The sequence below is a fragment of the Sceloporus undulatus genome, chromosome 1, assembly GCF_019175285.1.
Source record: "Sceloporus undulatus isolate JIND9_A2432 ecotype Alabama chromosome 1, SceUnd_v1.1, whole genome shotgun sequence".
NCBI lineage: Eukaryota > Metazoa > Chordata > Lepidosauria > Squamata > Phrynosomatidae > Sceloporus > Sceloporus undulatus.
In genome coordinates this window covers 204,212,843-204,232,186 of record NC_056522.1, presented here as the reverse complement: position 1 = coordinate 204,232,186, position 19,344 = coordinate 204,212,843, and the positions used below count along the sequence as shown (strand labels likewise).

The window sequence follows — 19,344 nt, the reverse complement described above, 5'->3', positions numbered from 1 at the left end:
CTACTTTGTTTACTCCTTGCTGGTTTATGTATTTGGACTTCTAACCTTCTCAGCAGACTGACAACCACCCTTACACTTCTCCATTCATCCTGTTCAGATAATCCATGACTGACCTGAACTGGACTGACTACCTGAATGCTCCTAGACACCAACCACCTGCTTCCTCACTCATGTCCAGGACACTGAGGCAAATATTTCATTCTGCCAGATGGAAGAACCAGCGCTGGCTGTTGCCAACATTAATCTATACAGAATATTGATAATTAGGGTGTTTGTTATGTTCTCTCCCAAAGAAGAATGAACAAGTGATGAGATTTTTTAATCTGAAACCATAATAATTAAATAAACATATCATACTTTGCAACTATTAACCTAAATATCCTAAGGACGCCAGATCTCATCTGATCTTGGAAGCTAAGCAAGATCAGCCCTGGTTAATACTTGGATGGGAGACCACGAAAGGTGTTGTAGGCTCTATTTCAGAGGAAGAACTGGCAAAACCGCTTCTGAATATTCCTTGCCTAAGAAAAGCCCTATGACATTCATGGAGTTGGCATAAGTCAACAGGTGCTTTGAAGGCGCATATACATATTTATAGAACTGTGGGGGGGGGGTTGGGGGGGAGGGGTTACATGCATTCTTGACTTATATTCATGGATCTCTACCTCTATAATAAAATTATCCAAATACATTATACATTTTAACAGAAGCCAGTTTTTTCAAAGATGTTTTAACAGATTTTAACAGAGGTAACAGCAACAGAAGGGCAACTGGGGCAGTGGAACTGGCAACTGGGCCATTAACAAGGGCTTTCATTGTAATTAAGGTGAAGGCATCTGACCATCCTAAAATGTAAGTCTGAATAACTCCTGTAATCACCAGGATGAGATGTTTGTATCTGGTCTTCTAGGCAGACATCAGGATGAAAAGATCTGAAATGATGGTGAAGGGCTTGAGCCACTGCCAGAATCTCCTTCTGATCAATGTCGTGGCTGCTGGTACTGCTACAAAGAACACTGGAAATCAAGATCCTCTTGCATTGGGACTGATGAACCAAGGGCACTACCAAGGAGGTTGAGGACCACTCACTTTAAAATGCTTGTAGTAAATAACAACAGTTGTTGGCATAGCAGCCAGTGAATGCACCACAGCAATACTCTGTATGGATGGTACCATGTCTGCAGGTTATACAGATTAGGCTGATGCAGCAGTGATAAGAGAAATCACAGCTGGGGTGGGTACAGAAGGAATTGCAATGATTACACAATCAATCTGAAACCAGCAGATGGAATTGGCAGCACTGAAATTGTAGAATACACCCAAGGGAGAGGCTCAATGGGTCCATAATAAGGATTGTGAGAAACAGATCTTGGAGACTGTTCCTTGATGACCCATGAGTGGTTATTAGAACAGTAGCAGCAATAAGCAGATTTATTTCTAAGGGCTCCTTGAGGTATGACACTATTCACAGCATATAGAGAGCAATCCTGTTTTGCCTTTCACCATTGTAAAAAATATGGGTCAAATCTATCACTATAAGATAAAGGAAAGCCTGAGATGAGACCATGATATATATTCTCAATACTGGATCCAGTGTAAGCCTGAGGGCAGGGAACAGTCTATTATCCCTTCTGTTGTAAACCGCTCGGATTCCCAGTGATTGGGCGGTATATAAATAAATCCTATTATTATTACTATTATTAATTATGGTAGCTTCATTCTAGCTTCTACCACTGAAGGAAGCAAAGTGCACTTTCACAATATCTTTATGGTATTGTGGAGCAGGAGTCATATTCAGGAATAGCCATACTGGCCATTCAGCAAAATACAATGAAATACAAAATCCACAATACCTTTATTGGCAAATCAAAATGTACAAAAATACATCAAGCAAGCTTTCAAGGTTCCACTGGTTTCTTCATCAGGCAAAAGATGTTTAAAAACATACAGAAGAAGAAAGATGATGATAGTCACTGGCCTACATTTTGTATCAGGTGTTGTTTTTGTTGTAGTTAAGCTATTCTGCAGGGACCTCAAAGCAGGCAAAGCTCACTCCCCCTCTTGGCAATGTGGGACCAAGGACAAAGGAAAATAAAAGATAGGCAACAACATTTCAACTCCATTAGCAACAGAACAGAAACTTCCCTTGAGACCCAGGTTGTCCCTGTCCAGTGTCAAGCTAGCTGCTCCTTTCTGAGAAGTTTATCGCACCAGTCTTCAGGGCCGTTCTCAGCACGGCCCAGCAGAAAATGGAACAAGTGGGGGACGGATTTTACCACACACTCCAGTCCCTCATTCTTTTCGTTCCGTTCCCCCTCTCTTCTGTTCCCATTCTGTTCCAGAGGGAACGCTTTTTGAGAACTGTTCTGAACAGTTCTCAAAAATTGCCCCCTCTGGAACGGATTGAGAACGGAAGAGAGTGGGGACGGAACGAATGAGGGACTGGTGTGTGTGTGGTAAAATCCATCCCCCACGTTCCATACTCATTCCTGCTCCTTCCGTTCTCAGAACGGACCAAGAGGAACAGTGCGATAAAGTCCTGAGACAGAGAACACTTAATTTCTTCTTTCCTGTTGAAATTATCCAGAGGTTTATGGATTTCAACCAGAAAGAAGAAAGCCCTTAAAGTGAACAAAGTTTGGCTATCGGTCCTGAAAAATAGCAAAATCAGGACTCAGCAAATGTAAATGAGAAACCACCTAGGTTCAGGGGCTTTCCCAGCAGACAATGATCACCAATTAGAAGACACTAATCCTCTTTGTATAATATCCCACCCTGAGGATGGGCCAACATTTGGGCCACACAGTGTACAGAAAACCTACACACAGAGACAGATACCTGCACAAGAACTCCAACACAAGAGACAATGCAGACTGGGTCAGCTGAAAAAAATCAGCAGTAGCAGAACATGTTATAAACCATCCTGGGCATAAAATGCTGTTTGAAAACATTGAAATTCTGGACCATGTCAACAACTATCAGGTCAGCATGCACAGGGAAACCATTGAAATCCACAAACACCTGGGCAACTTCAACAGGAAAGAAGAAACCCTTAAAGTGAACAAAGTTTGGCTGAAAAATAGCAAAATCGGGACTCAGCAAATGCAAATGAGAAATCTCCCAGGGTCAGGGGTTTCCCAACAGACAATGATCACTAATTAAGCAGAATCAATTCTCTTTACATATTCTCCCACCCTGAGTCCTGGCCATCAACAACAGAACAATACACAGATTAACATAGAGATCATTCCTCCCTACCCAGGGTCACACAGCATATATACACCCAACTCTCTTTCATGGCAGCATTCTCTGAAGATGCCAGCCACAGATGCTGGCGGAACGTCAGGAATAAACCCTTCTAGAACATGGCCACATAGCCCGAAAAAACCCACAAAAAATGTATGTGTATTTAAAGCAAGTTCAGCTAGTGCGACTTTCTCTTAAGTAAGTATGCACAGGACTGCAGACCTAAATTACACACAAAATGCAGAAATTGGCACAAAAAATCTTGATCTGTAAAATGCATAGGTCTGTACAAAAATACTTTAAAGAATAAATAAATATAAACTGCTAACAGATTTAGTGCTGGGAATCATGAATTCCTTTACAGGCTGATGGACTGCAACTCCCAGAAGCCCCAGCAGGATAGCCAATGATGACAAATGCTGTGCGTTGTAGTCCTACAAACATCTGGAGGACTACATGATTCTCATCCTTGAGCTAATATAGTTATATATATTGGCCTCAATAACTGCACTTTCCTGAATACTAAATTTAATATTTAAAAATGTCTTATAAAAGCTAAGTATATGCATACCAGTGCTGAATGCTCCTAAATGAAAATAATAATCCATTTTCTGTTGAATACTAACCTGAGGCGAAGCACAAAAATCAGTGTGCATAGAGCCATTGTACTGTCTATTCTCCTTTATGGGTCTGAAACATGGGTCACCTATCGCCAACACCTACAACTCCTTGAACGCTTTCATCACAATTCTAAATATACACTGGACTGACTATGTGACAAATGTTGCTGTCCTTGAGCAAGCAGGGATCACTAGCATTGAGTCCATGCTATTGAGGACGCAGCTGTGCTGGGCAGGAAACGTTTCTAGGATGAAGGACCATCGCCTCCCAAAAATAGTATTCTACGGTGAGCTCGCCACGGGTCAGCGTAAGAGGGGCACCCCAAAGAAGAGATACAAGGACTCCCTGAAACAACATCTCAGGCTCAACCAAATTGATCACCAACAATAGTCCGCCCTGGCCTTGCATCAGGAGGCATGGAGACGCACTATCCATGATGCTGCAGCCTTTTTTGAAAGCTCACGCCAAACGAGTCTCAAAGAGAAACAACAGCGCAGAAAGAACCACAACCCGGAAACATCACCCAAGGAGACTTTCTGTTGTGCTTTCTGCAACCGGACTTGTTTATCTCTGATTGGCCTTTTTAGTCATCGACGCGCTTGTAGAAAGAGTGGGATGAGTCCTTCCTGAATCTTCATTCATGAAGAAAAGCCAGAGTATAACTAAGCTCATTGATCCCTAAACACACACACACACACACACACACATCATTTATTCATGCTATGTAGCTTTCTTCTCATTTTGAAAGAAGAGGAGCATCTTTTAATTGCTGTGATAAAAGATGTGAAAGAAACATGTACAAAAGAACAATATGTACAAAGTCTGGTGGTTTGTTTTCTGGTTTATGACTTCATTTCAAGACTTCAAGGAAGCCTCCTGCTACCAGGAAACTGAGCAGTGAGATTAAGAAATGTGTTTAGTTTCAATAAACAGGAATATAGATGACACCACACCTTAGAAATGCTTAGAAACCTTACAAATGCTTGTTAATTAAGCTGATCATTATGAAAACACAGAATTATAGAATCCTAGAGCTGGAAGAGACTGCAAGGACATCCAGTCTAACCCCCTGCCATGCAGGAATACAGAATCAAGGCAGTCCCAACATCTGGCTATCCAGCCTCTGCTTAAAAACCTCCAAAGAAGGAGACTCCATCACTCTCCAAGGAAGTGTGTTCCACTATCTAACAGCTCTTAATGTCAGAAAGCTCTTCTGAATGTTGAGGTGGAATCTCTTTTCCTCTAATTCGAATCCATTGCTCCATGTCCTATTCTCAGTAACAACAGAAAGCAAGCTTGCTCCATCTTCAGTATGACATTCCTTCAAGTATTTAAACATGGCTATCATGTCACCCCTTAACCTTCTCTTCTCCAAGCTAAACATACACAGCTCCCTAAGTTGTTCCGCATAAGGCATGGTCTCCAGCCTCTTCACCATTTTGGTCACCTTCCTCTAGACTCTTCTCTAGTTTGTCAACGTCCTTCTTGAATTGTGGTACCCAGAACTGTATTCCAGGTGAGGCCTGACCAAAGCAGAATCGAGTGTCATCACTAGGGGGGGTGCAGACCACACCAGGTGACACATTAAGGGGATGACATCATTGCTCTCCAAACAACTGTGTTTGGACAGAAATAGACTGTGGCATTTGCCTGTGTCCCTTTAAAATACTAAAGAGATGGGGTGAGTCCAGACCTTATTTGCTCTGACTTCAGAGAGACTTGTACCCACAGACCCTGCATCATGTAAACAGGATGCAGCAATTGGAATTCAGTGTAAATCACCCATGTAGACAAAGTCCAAGACACTCCACTCCACTTGATGCAGCCTAGAATCATACTGGCTTTTTAAGCTGCTGCATCACCCTGCTGGTGCCTGTGCAGCTTATGGTCTACTAATATTCTTATATCTCTTTTACATGAACAGTGTGCCCGCGTCATACATGGGCGTGCTGAATATGCTGAAAGCCGCATGGGGAGGAAGGGGTGGTGTCTCTCATAGGGAGTAATGGGGCACATGCCCGTGGCGCATGCACGCAGCTGCGCCGCTGCGCACACAAACCCCATTCATTTAAATGGGGCTCCAGCTTGCACAGAGTTTGCTTTACACGGGGGAGTCCGGAACGGATCCCCACGTAAAGCAAGGGCGCACTGTACTGTAGTCAAGACAGGTGTCATCCATCCTATAACTGTGCCTCTACTGCCTAAGTGTAATATCTTACATTTTTCCTGTTGAAATTCATTTTGTTAGTTTAGCCCATCTTTGTAATCTGTTAAATTCATTTTGAATTCTGATCCTGTCCTATGAGATATTAGCTACCCTTTCTAATTTGGTGTCATCTACAGATTTGATAAGCATGCCATCTATTCCATCATCCAAGTCATTGATTAAGATGTTGAATAACACTGGACTCAAGAAAGAACTCTATGGCACCTTGCTAGTCACTTCTCTCCAGGATGATAGCCATTGTTGATGTCAATTGGTCAATTGATCAACTTCTTCTGTTCTCCAGGAATTCTCAAAGATTATTGCCAGTGGTTCTGAGATTACTTCGGCCAATTCTTTTCATACCCTTGGATGAAGTTAATCCTCTGCTCCATTTTTTCCAGGTTGAGCACTGTTCTTCTTTTCAGAGAAGACTGAGACAAAGGTGTTGAGTAGTTAGCATTTCTCTGTTAGCATTTAGCCATCTTTTCCACACAAGGGCCCTACCATTTCCTTGTTATTTCTTTTGCTATGGACATAACAAAAAGAGCCCTTTTTATTGCTTTTAACCTCTCTGGCAAGTCTGAGCTCATGCCGTGTTTTAGCTTTTCTGTTTTCCCCCTTCACATGTCCACAATTTGTCTGAATAACTCCTTGGTGATTTCCCCCCTTTTCCATTTCTTGTATGTGTCCCTTTTAAATCTTAGATCAGTTGAAAGTTCTTTAGACATCCATCCTGGTTTGTTTAGGCACCTCCCAATTTTCCTCTTGTGTCCCTTTCTGTGAGAAAGGCATCATAAAAATAAAATAAAATAAAAATTACTTATGTAAGATTTACTTGACCTAGTTTTTTTCAGTTCACATGTGTTTATTGTTAGTTTTGGATAAAAAGATTTGTCAAACTGCTCTTATTTTTTTGTGGAAAAAAATAATTTTTGTTGTTGCTGTGTTTACTTCTCTCTTTTTTGATACAGGAAACTATTCCTATTATTTCTATGTTATTTCTGCCTCTGGTACAAAACAAATAATAAATCTCAACACAGATTTAAAAATCCAGACAGCTGCTAACACCTCCCCCCTTGGTATATCCCTAAAATGCAAACAAGCATTATGGGGTAGCAATTTCCATTAATTCATTCTGCTGACAAGGAAGCAATATTACATAACTAAAGGCACAGAACCAGCATGACATTGTGGTTTGAGTGTTGGACTATGACTCTGAAGAGCAGGGTTTGATTCCCAGCTCAACCATGAATCCTACTGGGTGACCTTACTCTCTCAGCTTCAAAGGAAAGCAATGGCAAATCTTCCATGAATAAATCATACCAAGAAAATCCCATGACAGGTCCACCTTAGGGTCGCCATAAGTCAGAAATGACTTGAAGACACAACAACAACAATAAAGGCAAGGAAGTAGATTACTGAAGAAAACTGCTGACCCAGTAGTCACAGAAGGCTAAGGAGCAGCATCTCATGCTACAGCAAGAACTTTACCACATATTCATTGCAAAATACAAGCCAGAAAATCTGCAGAAAATATAAAGTTCTATTTATCAGTAATAGGCTGTCTTCCACATAGCTCAGCAGCTGGCATGGGGAATGGGGCATCTATATTCATCCAATGCTGGATATGACAATCGTATCTACTATTTACAGGGGGAAATAAATAAAATACTGCCTTCCTGTTGAAACCCAGATAGCCACTGTACTACAGGACACCAGAACCATTTGGGAAATTTCCTCAACCAACTGGAAGAAGAGTGAAGATGGTGCGCATGTAGATGTTTGCAGTTGCAACAATAGCAAACATCAACAGCAGAAGCAAATACAGCAAAACAGAAGTACTGTAGAGGTTCTAGACAAGACTATAAAATGATCAACATGTCATCGCTTATAAAATAAAAAGGGAAAGCTGAAGAGTTCACTGCTGTTATAGTTATACTATATTGTGAGTTTTATCTCAAAATATCCAAGATCATCACCAACATTTGAAGGGTGAAGGAACCAACATTTGCATAAACACAACAGTTAGGTAGCATGAAAACATGCTACCAGATATTTTGTCATGTTAACATCACAAAGAATATACTTTAATAACATGCTGTTACATCATAGGAATGAAGATTGATTCCTACATACACTTCTAAGAGAATTTAAACTATCTAACCAAGTAAAACGGGGAGAACTTACTTTTTCATCATCGTCAGTAAAAGGAGCACCTCCAGGAGTTTTATTTATTGCTTGTGCAACTCCAATAATCTCACCATCACTGTTTCTTATGGGCATGCAAAGCAACGACTTCGTCTTGTATCCTGTCAATTTGTCAATCTCATCATTAAAGCGGTGGTCCTGCCCAAAGACATAAAGAAAATAATGGTAAGATTAGCATTCATACACATGCACTCCACTTTACCCAACAAACGGCAATTTTTAATTACCAGTAGATATTATTCAGTTCAATTCCACAGTCATTGCATTGACTACTTGCACATATAGTAGGACATCTACCCATCCCATATCCACAGGATTGGTAATCACAGTTTTACTTACTCGCGTCCATGTGAAAAAAGTTCTCTCTAAGCATCTGCAAGCCCTCCAGCATGACTCTATGGTCAGCCTCTGCAAGAATATAGCATTTACTATTAACACAGTTTCACTTATCCATAGTAACCTTGAAATGGATCACTGTGGATACAGAGGTCCTACTGTATCTGATCATCATAAAGCATTAACTATGAGTATATTTTGCATATTTATAAATTGCATATTGTCAGGGTCATATTTTCAATTTTGGTACATTATGTATATTATACTGAAATTAATGTTGTTTTAGTTTCCAAATGCTCCTGTTTTTACTTTTGTTTCTAAGGGTAGGTTTTCATCCTTCCTGGGGTAGGGAGCTAGTTAAATATTAGACCAATAGTATACATTAGCTGAACAAAAATAGGACTTGGGAATATGAAGTGGTAAGACTTCACCTACAACATAAATCTCTCATTCATATCAGTAGCATCTGCATGATCAGTACAAAAATCCATCTACAATCACTGTACAATTTTGTTCCAATCCAGGGAATCATTCTCATTGCCATGTCTTAGAGGTGATCAGGCATGTCAATGACTGCACCAACCTACTACTTAGACAGAGTGATGAGTAGATACAAAGACTGAGTTCCTCTTCTACACTCAAAGTCTACAAGATGATTGTCTGTCTTCAGTCTCTGACACCTTCGATCAACCCATCAACTATGTTCTTTTGCACAGTAAAACCTAGTGCTCTTGGAAACATTAAAACACAGCCCCTTACACCACATGTACATCTAAATTTTCAGCTGCAGACTTAAATCTGTGGGCAAAACAACTGTCTCCATGACTCTGGGGATCAAGGTTCATTTCCCAGCTCAGCCATGAAACCCACTGGGTAACCCTAGGTAAGGCATATGCTCGCAGGCTGAGGGGAACGCAATGGCAAATCTCCTGTGAACAAACCCCATCATAGGGTGATCTTAGGGTCACCATTAGTTGGAAATGACTTGAAGGCACACAACAATAACAATGGAGTAAGGTGATAGTCACGTATTATACACCACGGGGGGGGGGGGGGGGGCTGTATCTATTGCATTGTTCTCTCAGCCTAGCAGATTATTCATTTCTTGTAGAGCAACTACCAGAGCATTTTAAAGTTATTTTTGGACTACAATCTCCAGAATTTGGTTGGGAATTCTAGACACTGGTGTCCAAAAAGTAATTTTATCAATCTTTTGAAACAACAGTACATGCAGACCAGACACATTTTTTTCTTCTAGTAATGAGCAGCATAAGAGCACTACTATCACCAGACAAGTGAAGAAGAGAAGAAGATGAGCTTCACAGACTTTTCTTTTCTCCTCATTAGGCAGAGAATAAAAGAAGGGGCTGAATGAATAATTACAATCTCATTAGCCCAGGGCAAATGTTCTATTCCTCTTCCCTACCTTGCAGGAGGAAATGTAAGAGGCTTAACTCTCTCACAGGCATCTGATACTGCAGCCACAATGTTGAAAGCTCAATTCTAAAGGAGGAGGGCTCCAAGGTCCACTCAGCCTTCCATCCTTTCATAGGTCGGTAAAAGTATTACCCAACTTGTTGAGGGCAATTAGCTTATACATTGTAAACTGCTTAGGGGGTGCTAGTTCACTGATAAGTGGTATAGAAATGTACTTGATACTGCTATTGTTATTGCTCTTCTGTTTGAAGAGTGTAGATACTTAGGACTCATCTTATCCAAGCGCGTGACTTGTCTGCCTCACAACTCACCCTTCTCATTCCTATTAAGAACAACATGGTGTCAATGCTTGGCATTTATCCTGCTCAGAATATGGCAGATTAGGAACAAAGTGCTTAACAGACAGACAATGCTCTGATTTTCTTCTGTTACCTGCAATAGAATTCTAGCGTATGATTCTGTAACAAAATCGCTGAAGAATGCAAAAGAATATCACCTAAATGAAATGCACGTTTCATAAACAAATCTGAAACCTAAAAATCCAATTTGTTGTACGGTGATTGAGAACAACAACAACTCACTATCAATATCTTAGTGTTCTCCCTCTTTTTTCTAAAGCAACTATATTTCAATATACTTGACTGCTATTTGCCTTCAGCCTATGCATCCGTAAAATCTAAGATATTCAACATCCCTCCCTTGGCTGGATCAATTTATATCTCTACAGCAGTCTCTAACTGAATTCCACTCTCTTAGAATAAACTTTTCAAAGAGGTTTATCGTCTGTGATATAGAGCCATATCACCCAATCAAAAATTGTTTTCTTACTGGGGTTATAAAGGATTTCCCACAGGACCACTGGTTAAGATTCCATCACCTAACTAGAATATTTTCCCAGAATATTTTCTCTCTCTCTGCAGTACTGCTTTGTCATTACTGCCAGCATTTTCTTGTCTCTGGATTTTATAAAGCCCCATTTTAAAAAACAAATATTTTCCTTTCAGAATGAACCAAATAACACCAAAAAGGCATTATTTCTTTAAAAAAACCTAAAGAAATCTTTCCATGTCTCATTATATACATCCTTCTACATGTTACCATATAGATTCAGCTACTTCACAAGCTACAGATCAATTTTATCTCAGAATATTAGTGATTTTCTTTTCAGGAGAAAACTACAGGTATTTCTCACAAAGCTACAGTTGCATAGATTTTTCAGCTGCATTCCCATCATTATGCCAGTTATTAAAAAAAAATTATTAGGAGTGGGAAGTGTAAAAAATATTGTGGTCTGTAAAATATTGTCCTGGATAAATGTCCAATGTAAATCCTGGGGAAAGTCTTGCAACATAAAAGTGGAAGAATAATGTGTACATCTCTTTCCCAGAGAAAACACATAACTTATAGAATTCTCCAAACTATTCCAGAGGGTATTCATCTTCCCTGAGAAGTAAATCATTTCCTTTTCTAGTGCTTTATTGGCACATATTTCAAATTACTGGAATACAAGGCCATAGCCAAATTCCAATGAGTGGCATGCACTGATGGAACTACAGTGGGCTCTTGGTAATTACTCAGTTATGGTTCCAGAACTCCATGGTTTCCAAAATCCGCAGACCCTCAAGTGCTATTCTATACATTAGTTTAGTAAAATGATCCCTTATAGAAAATGGCAGAATCAAGGTTTGCTTTTTGGAATTCTTTTTTTGGTGGAAGGGGGATTGGATATTTTCAAGCCATAAATAGTTGAACCCATGGATGTAGAATCCTTGGATATGGAGGTCCCACTATTTTGCTGTCAGTAGAATCCACAGAACCAATCTCTTTTCTTCATTGAAGTCTCATCATGCACATCAAAGGCTTGCTCTGTGGGCCTGGGAGATCCTCCCAAGTTATTTTTCAAGTGGCACCAAGAGCTAAAGGATGTGGTATGGGGAGTACAGTAGCACCAGTGCCACACTGAATTTAGGCCCACATGGTAGATTAAAGAAAACTTTCTAAAGGAAATCCCCCCCTCAAAAAAAATTTGCTATCCCTTAAGATACATGTTGATAAAAAAACAAACAGAAGACACACAGACCATAAACACACATGCCATGACACACTCTGATAGGACAGGCTAAAGAAGAGTTCAAGTAGTATCAATGAATTTTCCCTAATCCCCCTGCCCCTCCTCAAAAATTAAGGGTTGCTTTGTAGCTGATCTTAGGAAGTTACTTTTAAGAATGAATATAACAACACAGTCATGCCTTCCCATGCTCTAGTCTAGTAGTTACTGGTTGTGTGGCAGACAGGATGTCAAGGGAATGAAAAGACCTACAATTTTACACAGCATCAGATACCATAAAATGTCCTCAGATTTCCCTTTATACAGATACAGATACCTGTACACAGCTGGTGGAGTAAATCAGCCAGAGGACCAGAAAGTTCTTTTGTTGTTCTGGGGAAACCTTCACCATGAGTGGACATCCATCTGCTTATATGGAAGAGGAGGTCCTCAGCATCTAATGGCTCCTGGGCACCCTTCCCAGAATCACAAGATGGCATTCAAAATTGTGTCTCTGAATTCAAAATGCACTGTCTGGACTGTTTCCCTTCCTCCTCTGTCTTTCTCTCTCTTTCATGCACATAATTATATTACAAGTTCTTATATATTGAGTTTTATTTTTGCCTCAGGAAAGTACTTATTATTTGTTTCTACAGAGGATGCTACATTGTGATCGTAACAAGCAAGGCTCCCTTTCACTTACTTAATGCTCCAATTAAAAACAAACAAACAAAAGCCTAAGATAAATGAGTTTTAATAATGCTACCCAGGGCTTAGCTCAGAAAGATGCTGAGAGGTTCCTGCACAATGCTGAGTACTTTCAGACCAATCTCTGCCAGCAGGCACAGCCTCACAACACACAAGATGCCTGTTCAGCCCTAGGAAAATTAGGTTACAAAATTGCTCCTCTTATTACTCCAGGTAATGAAGTAGATTACAATGCAATTAGCCCAGAACAGGTGCCACGATGGTGTGAGATAAAATACCACAATTATGAAACCAAATACTATTTTATATCAGTTGCGGCTATTCCTTTATCGTATTTGAATTATTAACTAGAAAGTTGGTTTTATTCATGTTACTAAAAACTGGACTGAGTCATGCTCAGTGTTAGAGAAGAATTAGAATACACACATGAGGTAACTGGGGGAAAAACACAGATAAGGAAGTCCAGACTACAATGACTGGACTGTTTTTTTAAAAGTTAATTCACTTCTAGAAGAATCATGAAAGCAAGTAGGCTCCAAAATGGCACAGTGTCCCTACAGGTATATGTTCCCCCAACAAAATTGCTTTTGCAGCCCTTAAATCCACCCAACCCCCAGAACTGATGTTTTTCTAGCCAAAAAAAGGGGAGAATTAGAAGCCTCCAGGACTCATTGTTTTCCTCTTCCACACAAGCCCTGTTCTCACAGAGGTCACACTAGTAATAATAAAATGGCTACATAGCATTTTCGGAACAGCCATCATTGCACCTCCTCTCATTCAAATGACTGGGGCTGCTACTCTCAGAGTCTTCCTGACTCTTCTTTGACCCTACCTACCTGTCTTATGTGGGATGTGGTGGCTCAGTGGTTAAGACACAGGTTTATTGCACAGGGCAAATGGAACAGTACAAAAGGAGCCAGGAAGGGAACGGAACGAGTGAGGGAACGAGTGGGGAACGAGTAAGGGATGCATTTTACTGCACACAGGAATACTGACGCTGATGGTGGAAGTCCTCATTCCATTCCATTCCATTTCCCATCCCGTCCCAGAGGATGAGATTTTTGAGAACTGTTCAGATAATAAATAAATGATGTGGCAAGCAAAGGACTGGGTCCTGTGCTGGTTTTGAGGAATAATGGTCCTCTGTTTAAAGCTTTTAAAAAATGGGGACATCAGCAACTCCATACATTATAAGTAATAGTGGCATAAATACTGTCAATACTACTCCCCACCCCAAGCAGCAGCCAGGCACCGTAATGCAATGAGCAAGTGCAACATGTCACTCTTAAAGCCCATTATATGTTCATGTGAATGAGTTGCTTGTTTGAACACATAAAAAGCAATAGAAGATTTTACTCTCTTAAAAGCAATGTATTTGTTTGCCCGTCTATGTATGTTTTTGTGATGTGTTGGAAATAAAATACCAGTAAATAAGATTTTTTTAAAAAAAGTAATTAAAAAAGTAATTTTCAAACACTCTGGGACAGCATAATATGGATTCTAGCATAGCATGAAATCCATTTGCACTGTTTTGTTTTCTTACATGGTTCAATTCCTTCTAGTAAAGAGAAAATGTCAAATGCAGTGTGTTGGCCTGGGGTGCTCCTGGGGGGGGAGGTATAACTTGCTCAGTTATTTCAGCAGTTACGGTGCAGTAAGCTTTCAACTACAAAGGCAAAAACACTGCTGCTAGCAAATGGTGGTTCATTTTTCTAAAGTGGATTAAAACCAATATCTTAATAGAAATTCTATCACTTTATTCTTTTTCTTGTAGTAGTAATATATTGTATTACATTGTATGATATTTTTAATTTAAGACTATCATCAGGGAAAAGTTAGCCTTAGCATGACCTTATGTATCTATTCCAGTTCTGCTTCATTTATAACAAGATTTAATGCTTGAGTAGCATTTGTGTAATATTAAGTACCCAAGGCACCGAAACTGGAATTTATGGGAAGATGCTCATGATAATTTTTTAAAAGACAAAACAGTTGATTAAGAAACAGGAAAGACTCAGCATAATGGGGAAAGGAGAGAAAGTAATCAGTCTAGCTGAAGCATCCCAATATATGACATCTCAAAAATCAAAGTTTAGAGAAAGGAACCCAAACGTATATTATGCATTATCTTAATACAAGAAATATAGATTTAAAAAGGAGAGTCTTTCTCCATCAAACCTACCATATATATATTTGACTATAAATCAATCTCATGTATAAATTGAGGGCAGTTTTTGAGGCCAAAGTATGGATTTTGGTATGACCCATGAGTAAGTCAAGGGTAAAACTTAGGTGCATGTAACAAAGGATCTAAAGGATGAAGCAAAGGAAAACAATGTGAAAGAATTTGCAAAATTCTGGCAGGCCTAAATGTCCATGCTCACTCAAAAGGATGAATGGATAAGGAAGAAACTACCACCACCATTTCCCTGTATGAAGGAAAGGCCAGAAGCAGTGCCATAGCGGAGAGAGTAGAGAGGGTCAGTACTTCTTTTGGGTTCTCCCAGGATGGACAAAGTTCTTTCCTTTTGCCACTCGACTCAGAGAAGGGGATGTTTCTTTTTTATATATATCAAAAATCAGAGTTAAAGTACAGTGCATACATTGACCCATAGATAAGTCAACCCAGATTTTTGGGTCAATTTTTTGATTAAAATTTCTAGACTTTTACATTAATTTATACAGTATTATCATTACATGTTGTGATTAGACTTGGCCTGGACATATGTAACGTGCGAATAAACATTCAGAACATACATGTCTCCCAACAACCCGAATTTTTTTACAAAAGTTGGATTTAGTCGTATTTCATCATCAACTTAAGGGCCCCTTCAACAGTGGATCCAACTGAAATCCTCCCAGCAGAGGAACAGAGAGGAAATTCAGCCATCCAGATGTTGTCAAATTACAGTTCCCATCAGCCTTAGACAGCAAAGCCAACTGTCAGGAATGCCAGGAACTGAACTTTTCACTTTGTTTATCTCTGCAAGCAGAGGCTTCTTCATGCAGCCCCAAGTGTCACTTCTCTGCCAATTGGTCAGAACATCTCTTCATGGGGAAGAAGGGAGGAAGATGCTGCTGAAATCACTGTGCTTTTGTATAGCCGTATTAGTCTGATATATCAGTATGCAAACAGATGTTGTAGCACCTTTGAAACTAACTGAGCAAAAGACTTAGTAGCATAACATTTCACAGACTTGTTCTACTTCCTCAGATGCCTCAGGGCAGGAAGTGGTCCAAGTCTGTGAAAGCTTATGCTAGGTCTTTTGTTTAGTTAGCCTCAAAGGTGCTACAATACAAGATCCCGTTGCATACTGCTTTTTTTGTTGTAAGCATAGGTTTGGAACTTCACTGATTCAGTGCTATGCATGCAATGGAATACAAAGACTACAAAGCCAAAACTCATAATTTTTCCAAATGTCAAGCTATCTATATCTGAACATCCAAAATCCTGCTATACTTTCTTGAAATCTAGATTCTAGAAATCCAGATTTAGTAAAGTAATATTCCATTGTTGCTGCAGTAATAGGATTGCACTATTAAATTTGCAATGTATCTTTACAGCCTGATCTATAACAATATGTATTGTCCTTCCCTCATCAGTATTTCTGTTATCAGAATCCAGACAGGTACTTGTTATCATGAGAAAAGGGCTTTGTGTGCGTCTCCTTTTTATTTTAAACACCAAAGTTCCCCCTGCCCCATGTTATTGCTCAAACTGCTTATTTCACAGTTCTTTGGATGCTCAGAATAAAACATGAGGTGGAAAGTATAACCACTCACATTGCTGCAAAATTTATCTTCAACTCCACAAATGTAATCTTTCATTTTAAATTATAAAGACAATGCAAAACCTACAAAGATATTTTACAATGTACTTTCATTGTACTTCAGGATGAAACCCTGTATCTTCAATATTTCAGCCTCTGTTGTTATTTTGAAACTATACTGTACTGTGTTTTTTGTGCTAGTTAGAAAAGGACAAAATGAATAATGTCTGAATATATAAGAGATAAAATTAGGTAGGCAAGTGCATTCTCCTGAATTTATCTTTCTTGATGTAAAAGTATCTAAGCTTTCAAACCCAATAAGCCTTTCATTATTTAAAGTTTCCCAGGGATTCTAGAAAAATTTTACATGCACATAAATAATGCTATTCATGAACAACTGTATACACTTAGCATACATTTATATGTAGATTGAAATTTATGTAAAATAATCATAATAAAACACAACTGTGTGGAGGAAAAAGAAAAGCAAGTTTTTATCACTCATAAGAAGTAAAAGTTAAACATTTGAAAAAATAGAAAAATAATTTTAAAAACCATTTATTCATTTCCTAATTTTTGTAATGAGACTGCAATGTAGTTCTGTAATATTTGTATCTTTAGTTTCCATAATTATTGCTGCATTTAAGCTAATTTATCTAGTTGAACTAAGTACAAAACGCAAAAGAAGCACTGTAATTCATGTTCCCTTTTCAGTTAACAACAACTAATCAAAACAGCATTGCTACAATACATAAAAATCAAGAGCACAGAAGAAAAGGCTGTATCGTGACACAATTTAAGCTAAGACATAAATATGTAATTAATCTATTAAAATGTGGCAATGGGTGTGGACAATTTGGTATCGCAGTGTGAGACAAACCCACATAACTCGGCATTCATTCATATTGCTTCCTTTCTCAATTTTCTTATTCCACCCTTCCCCCAAGGATCTAGGATTACATATATGACCTCCCTGCTGCTGACCTTCCACCTTCACATGCCCCAAAAAGGATTTTTAACATGTTGCACAACAAACATATACTGACCCAACTCAGGAATGAACTCACTCCATACTTGTGATCGCTGTGTAAACTACCCTCACCTTGAAAACGTTTGCCACACTGTTGTTAGCTCTAACATCTGAATCAAAACACTAAACCAAGAATTATTTTCTTACTGGATTTATGTATCATCTTAAAGTGGTTTAAAACTGAAATGTAAGCTATCAGTCCACATAGAAAATTTGAAAGATTCAGTTTGAATATTATAGTCAGTGTTAGAAACTGGGGAAAGTATTAATTGAAATCATTTACAGACTTGGGCTGTCATTATTGTAATGGTTAATTAGGCATTAGGTTGGGCATGGTATGGGATTTATAGAAAAAAAGTATGGAGGTTCTCACAGTTGACTCTAGAGGCACCATTTGTTATTGGATCCTTGAAAATGGCTCTTTTGGCCTTTTTAAAGTTGCCATCCTATCACAGAGATTTTTTTTTTATCCCAAATGAACCACAAAGACCATAATACATTTGTGGGTTGGTACAGGTGGGAGTCTAGCATGCCTGTTACCTGTCAGCATGGGATTTCATCTTATACCTTCTTCACCTAAGTCTGATGTTCAGCTACGTCTGTCTTTTCTTTCCTGCCAGGCCAAAATGGCCACTGCATTCACTCTTCGAATGTCTTTTTTGTTAAAAGGTAATAGGGGATGATGTATTTCAGTCTGAGGGCACTGATCCTCTACCAGGACAGAAACAAGTGGACAGCTACAAAAATCAGTCACGGATTCAAGGGTACACATTTAACAATAAAAATTGAATTCATAGCTTCTAAGTATATGCAGGCAATTTTCTGAACAACTGAATTATTGCAGCCTTTCTCTCTCCGCTCTTCCAATTAAGAAGTGGCAGACAGACTGCCTGTTTTGCTTACTGCAGTCAGCAACTTTAAATTCAGTCTATGAAATCTGCAGTTTAAACTATTAGGTATCTACTTAGCCCACTATTCTCTGCACCTCTCTTACCTTACTGTATAATTAAAATGGAGAAGAGGGGTGAGAGATAAAAGCAGAATGGAAGGAAGGGAGGGAAACAGAGTCACTAAAAGAGAAGGAAATAGGAGTGTGAGAAAAATAAGATTTTAAAGGGATTCAGTGCCACCAATAACAATATTGTATAAGAGTGTACATTTACAATAATATTTAAAGTCAGCAGTTCACAAATATACTCAACAGAAGATTTTACTAAAGAAAAGACAGGCTCCAAAAACTTTTCTTTCATATAGGGCTGGATGGGGGAACCTCCCTTTAAGGCCTAAAAGACCTGACATTCACTATGGTTAACAGCAAGCCATGGAAGAAATTGGGCAAATCTGCGCATAAGCTGGATGGTGGAACGAGAGAGGAAGCAAAGCTGAGGCTGGTTTCTGATTTCCAAACCACCACGATGTGAAGAAACACAAGGGTGTAACTTTTAAAATTAAATCAACACCACTTCGATGCCATTTCTTTGCTCTATTTACTGTGGTTTGCCTTATCTACCTGTGTGGGTACCAATGACATATGCTAGGAAACAACCCAAGGCATGTATTAAGGAAATGTGAAAATTGCGGTCTTACCATGTAGACTGAGGAGCCACAAAACTATCACTGGAGGCAAAAATGGACTGCTACTCCTATACTGAACTACAGGAAAGGTGTGAAGTCTAGTTGGCTAAGGTAAAGGTTAATCTAATCAAGGTTCTGAAATCCCTCAGAGACATTCACC

At 39.2% G+C, this 19,344-nt stretch overlaps 1 protein-coding gene across 4 annotated transcripts in view; it reads right to left on the bottom strand.

Moving 5' to 3' along the window:
* PDE11A (phosphodiesterase 11A) overlaps positions 1 to 19,344 on the bottom strand; it is a 206,106-nt gene that overhangs the window by 159,195 nt on the left and 27,567 nt on the right. For all 4 annotated transcript variants that reach the window (XM_042445148.1, XM_042445145.1, XM_042445146.1 and 1 more), the window contains exon 2: positions 8,261 to 8,419. In XM_042445148.1, coding sequence (XP_042301082.1) covers positions 8,261 to 8,356 — 96 coding nt within the window. In that variant the 5' untranslated portion in view covers positions 8,357 to 8,419. The remainder of the gene's footprint in view (positions 1 to 8,260; positions 8,420 to 19,344) is intronic.